Here is a 5,186-nt window from a genome sequence, read left to right as displayed (position 1 = left end):
TTGTAAGAGGGGTGGGCTGTTTAAGGCCCCCACAGCCTTCATAATAATTAATGTATAACTTTTGAATATTAAGAAAGTTTAATAAATCAATCAAAGCAATCATCTATATGTGATTTGTTTAGCAATGTTTAATTAGAGGGGTGGGTTGCTTATGCCCCCACAGCCCTCGCATAACAGTAAGTAAATAAATAAATAAGTATAAATATATATATATATATATATATATATATATAACTAATGTGATTAAATTGATCAAAACATAAAATAAGTACCCTTTATAAGATATTCGGTTGGCAAAATATTCCATTTTTTTAGCTAGAAAAATCATATAAGCTTGGTGGTCTCTATTATTAGGAAACAGCTACTAGCAGAAGACCCACCAAAAATGGTAGGATCCAGTAATGGTGTGAAGCTCTATCTCTATCTCTGTTTCTTCTCTTTCTCTGCCATTAATGGTTCTTCTTCTAACCGGAGCTCCGGCGACATCAAGAACATAAGAAGATCAAACTTTCCAGATGGCTTCTTCTTTGGAACATCCACTTCTGCATATCAAGTAATTAGAAATTACTATTTTATTTCTTCCATTTACTGTTAGTTTCTGATTAGTTCATTTTTGAAGATCGAGGGAGCATTTGTTGAGGATGGTAAAAGTCTGAGTAACTGGGATGTTTTTACCCACAGTAAAGGTAAATTTCGAAATACAAACATTTCATTATACTGTAGATCTAGTCCTATGATCAAAACCAAACAAGATTTGATAACCGAAGTAAAAAAATCATTTTCAACATTTATCTGGATCTCTGTTATTGATCAATTATCAGGGCCCCACAACAAAGATGCTACAGGAGATGTTGCAGACAATCACTACCACCTCTATTCGGTAATTTTTTATTTTACTTTTTTATCTTTTGATTTATGAAGTAAGTAAAATTATTGTTGATTAGATGACATATAAATCATTTAATTTTATTTTGATTCAACTAATATAATTTATTGACATTATTATACTTTAATAGTATTTTTGAGAATGAGTGGGCATGTTTAAAAAAATATGGAGTTGAAGTGAGGTTGAATTTTAAAAATAAATATTATTAAATTATTAATATTTATTTATTTAAAATATTTTTTATAATATTATTTTATCTAAATTAATATTTAAATAAAATTTTAAACAAACTCAAATCCAGTTCTTGAAAACACAATTGCTGAGGTAAAAAGTTAATAAAAACTTACTTTTTTTATCATATATTTTTTTTCAATTATAATTTGTTTTGATTTCTGACCAAATAGTTAATTAAATATTTTTGAAATTTTAGACCATAATTTTTTCTTGTATGTCCTACTTTTAGCATTAGTCCAACTACTTTATTTAATGGCTCTATTATTAAAGCTCACTATGCTTTTGTTGTAAAAAAAATAACTATTGTTCAAACTACTTTGGATTACCTTGTTTGATATGAATTTTTAAATTATTTTTATATAACTTATTAAATTATGTTAGAAACTGATATTTTGTCATAGTTAGTTTTTTTTAATGTAATGTGCTAGAATTTTTTTTTCTAGCCAAATTGATTATTTTTAATTTTTGTCACTGGGATTTTTTGCATACCAAACATGCCCTTATATATTTATTTTTTGTAAGAGCTTGTATCATCTTGGAATTTTAGAATTTTTTTTCAGTTTTATCCAAAAGACTTATTTGATATAAGTATGTGTTATTTGAGATTTTTGTAAAAATAAATTATTAATTTTTTTTATATTTAAAATATAAATTTAATAAAAATAAAGTAATAATATTTTAATAATAGTTTAATTTGATTTAAAACTTGTTTGACTTTCATGAGTTTTTGTTTCTATCATTTTTTTATGTATATAAAATTACTATTATTTTAATTATTAAATAACTCAGTTCATTAATAAAAATAATTAAAATACTTATACTTTATTTATATTAAATTTTAAATAAAAAAAAATATTTTAGTAATTTAATCATTTATAAATCCAAATAAGCTACTTTTTAATTTTTGGAAAAATCTGGAATAAAAAAAAAACATGATCAAACAAATTCCAAGTTGATGCTCTTTACTATTTTATCATCTTATACCAATTTTAAAGTTATTTGGATAATCATTTTACCTTAAAAATAAGATAAAACAAGATAAAAGAGAATTCTTTGAAAATAAATTATTAAATATTTAAATAATTCATCTGTTTTTCACCGCTCCAAGGTTTTTTTTACTTCATTCACTAAAACAGGCCTTAACACAACATTTTCACAATCAGTGAAGACTTCCATGTATGGTTAATATAAATTGTCATTAAATATAGTACTACTAAAAATTGGATTATTAACTATAATTTTATGAAACCCTCCATATATTGATATTGATGATATTTAACTGCTTGTAATAAATAGGATGACATTGAAATAATGCATTCTCTTGGAATCAATGCATATAGATTCTCTATTTCATGGTCCAGAATCCTACCTAGTAAGTAACTATATCTTGTTATTGCATTACTATATGAAATATATATTTTTTAATTTATCACAACTTAAAATATAACAAATTAAACAACTACTTGTTATGATCTCATAATTAGGGGGTAGATTAGGTGAAGTTAATCCAAAGGGTGTTGAGTTCTACAACAAAATCATCGACGCACTCTTGCTAAAGGGTAAGCTATATGTAGAATTCACAAAATAATTGTTCAAAATTCAAAATAAATTGATATCAACTGGTTTGTATTTAAAAAAGTGCAGGAATTGAGCCTTTTGTGACCATTAACCACAGCGATTTTCCCCAAGAGCTAGAAGATAAATACGGCTCTTGGCTTAGTCCTCTTATGCAGTATGTTCTCGATCCATTCCATTCCCTGATTAGGGTTAATTAGTTTCCATCGGATTGGACCTAACTCGAGATGAACAATTCTATAGGGATGATTTTGTTTACTTCGCTGAAACGTGTTTTAAAACATTCGGTGATAGAGTGAAGTATTGGATAACACTAAACGAGCCAAATTTGGTTGCACAAGTTGGTTACATGAAGGGTAAATGGCCTCCAAGTCGTTGTTCATACCCTTTTGGTAATTGCTCATTCGGTAACTCTCAAATTGAGCCATTACTCGTTATGCACAACATGTTGTTGGCACACGCGAAGGCTGCGTATCTCTATCGCGACACATTCCAAGTAATTATTCGATTAATATAATTAGTTTTTTTTTATGAATTATTATTATTTTTAATTATTACAAAATGTAGCAAAATCAAGGCGGAGTAATAGGGATGACTGTGTTAGCAATGATGTATGAACCAATGAGGGATGAAAATGACCTTGACCATAAAGCTGCAAGAAGGGCTTTGGCTTTTAATCTTGCCTGGTAATATTTGTTCTGGTTTTTACTTTTTACTTCTTTTTTTTGTCCATAAACATAATTAACTTGGTGTAAAAATATTTTAGGGTTTATGACCCCTTGATATTTGGAGATTACCCTCCAGAGATGAGGGAATATCATAGGGAGGAACTGCCAGAATTTTCTATAGAGGAAAAATTACTTCTCAAAAGAAGCATTGATTTCATTGGCATTAACCATTACTCAACTCTCTATGCCAAAGATTGTATCTTTTCTACTTGTCTCAATGGAAACACCTTAATCGAGGGATTTACCTTCACCTCCGGATACAATATTGATACTGGCTCCCCTATCGGAGAACCGGTATGTAAATTGAACTTAGATTTAAAACGTTTTTAAGAAAATATTGTTTTCAATTGGGGTCATTTGATTATGTGATGTGATTTCAAATATTAACATTTTTATAAGATCATAAGATGTTTTTAATATTTATTTTATTTGTGGCTGCGCGTAGACAGCAATGGCCAGATTCTTTGTGGTTCCAAGAGGCATGGAAGAGATAATTGAGTATATTAAGGAGAGATACAATAATAACAAGCCCATATTTGTGCTTGAGAATGGTTAGTCATACTTAATTGATCATTGTTTATTTTGAATATATATTATATATGAGTATTTTTTTACTTTAATTTTATAATAAAGCATGCATTAACCAAGGGTTTAGAGAGTTTCTCTATTTCTTGGGATATATTAATTTAATTTAATTTAATTTGAAATTAAGGATATGCCCAATCATTGCAAAACACAAATGTAGAAGATTCAATTGAGGATGTGAAAAGGGTTGAATTTCACAAAGAATATCTTGATTCATTGGCTAAAGCTATAAGGTTTGTTTACTCTCAATTGTTTGAATTTACAATCCTAAAAAGACGTTAACACGAATATGAACTAAACCATGTGTAGGAATGGCGCGGATGTGAGAGGCTATTTTATATGGAGTTTGATGGATAACTTTGAATGGGCGCTAGAATACAACATTGCATTCGGCCTTTATTATGTTGATCGTCAAACTCTGCAAAGGATTCCGAGACTTTCTGCAAAATGGTACAAAGATTTTCTTACCAATAATACTCTACATTCAGTTACAATAAAACAAATGAAGGAGAGTTTCTTAGGAAACAATTTATTGTTCCTTTAACCAGATCAATGCACATTAGCCAATAATGTACGTAGCATTCCTTTATTGTTCTATTTTGAAGGGAGGAAGGGTCTTGTGGTTATTAATGTGATTATTAATTGTGATCCTTAACTTATATGACTATTTTTTTAATAGAACTTCTCCTATAAAAAAGAAAAAGAATAGAATAGAGGGGAGGAGTTTGAAACTTTGGTTTGTTATTTTGATGAAAATATAAAAAATTGTCGCAAATAAATAATCACATTGCCTCAAAATGGGTAGATAAAATATTTTTTAAAACATTAAAACAAAATAATGATGAACCCATCTTCTCTGGTAATTAGTTGATGAACAACTATATAATAAGTTTTGAGTCACTTATAAAAAGGAAGTCCAAGTTCAAGATAAAAATTGGATATAATCAACTGATATAAAAAAAATATTTCGACCATACATGAACATTTAAGTCAGTATTTTTGTCTTTAATTTATATATATATATATATATATATATATATATAATGTCACATCTCAATTAATTAAATTAAATGTATATATAAATGAAGAACAAAAAACCAAACACCGAATAAAAGTTGATTTGAAGTATGTGTTAGACATATTTTTCTTAATTTTATTTTATTGTTTCTCGTTTGTGT

General features: G+C 27.6%; 1 protein-coding gene across 1 annotated transcript; it reads left to right on the top strand.

Moving 5' to 3' along the window:
* The first annotated feature begins 392 nt into the window (after positions 1-392).
* LOC124942130 (beta-glucosidase 18-like) lies at positions 393-4,622 on the top strand. Its single transcript, XM_047482556.1, has 12 exons — positions 393-553; positions 620-686; positions 822-880; positions 2,417-2,492; positions 2,605-2,679; positions 2,765-2,852; positions 2,939-3,191; positions 3,263-3,381; positions 3,462-3,717; positions 3,869-3,974; positions 4,136-4,241; positions 4,318-4,622. The coding sequence occupies exons 4-12, from the start codon at positions 2,432-2,434 to the stop codon at positions 4,550-4,552; spliced, it is 1,299 nt and encodes a 432-aa protein (XP_047338512.1). The 5' UTR covers positions 393-553; positions 620-686; positions 822-880; positions 2,417-2,431; the 3' UTR covers positions 4,553-4,622.
* The last annotated feature ends 564 nt before the right edge of the window (positions 4,623-5,186 follow it).

Source organism: Impatiens glandulifera, chromosome 6, assembly GCF_907164915.1.
Source record: "Impatiens glandulifera chromosome 6, dImpGla2.1, whole genome shotgun sequence".
Taxonomy (NCBI): Eukaryota; Viridiplantae; Streptophyta; class Magnoliopsida; order Ericales; family Balsaminaceae; genus Impatiens; species Impatiens glandulifera.
The sequence above is the reverse complement of the archived record's forward strand: the minus strand, read 5'-3'. Positions and strand labels throughout refer to the sequence as shown.

Coding starts and splice junctions, on each gene's coding strand:
- LOC124942130 (XM_047482556.1), top strand. CDS start 2,432: ATGCATTCTCTTGGAATCAATGCATATAGATTCTCTATTTCATGGTCC. Junction 2,680..2,764: donor CGACGCACTCTTGCTAAAGG/GTAAGCTATATG, acceptor AAAAAAGTGCAG/GAATTGAGCCTTTTGTGACC. Junction 2,853..2,938: donor TGGCTTAGTCCTCTTATGCA/GTATGTTCTCGA, acceptor ACAATTCTATAG/GGATGATTTTGTTTACTTCG.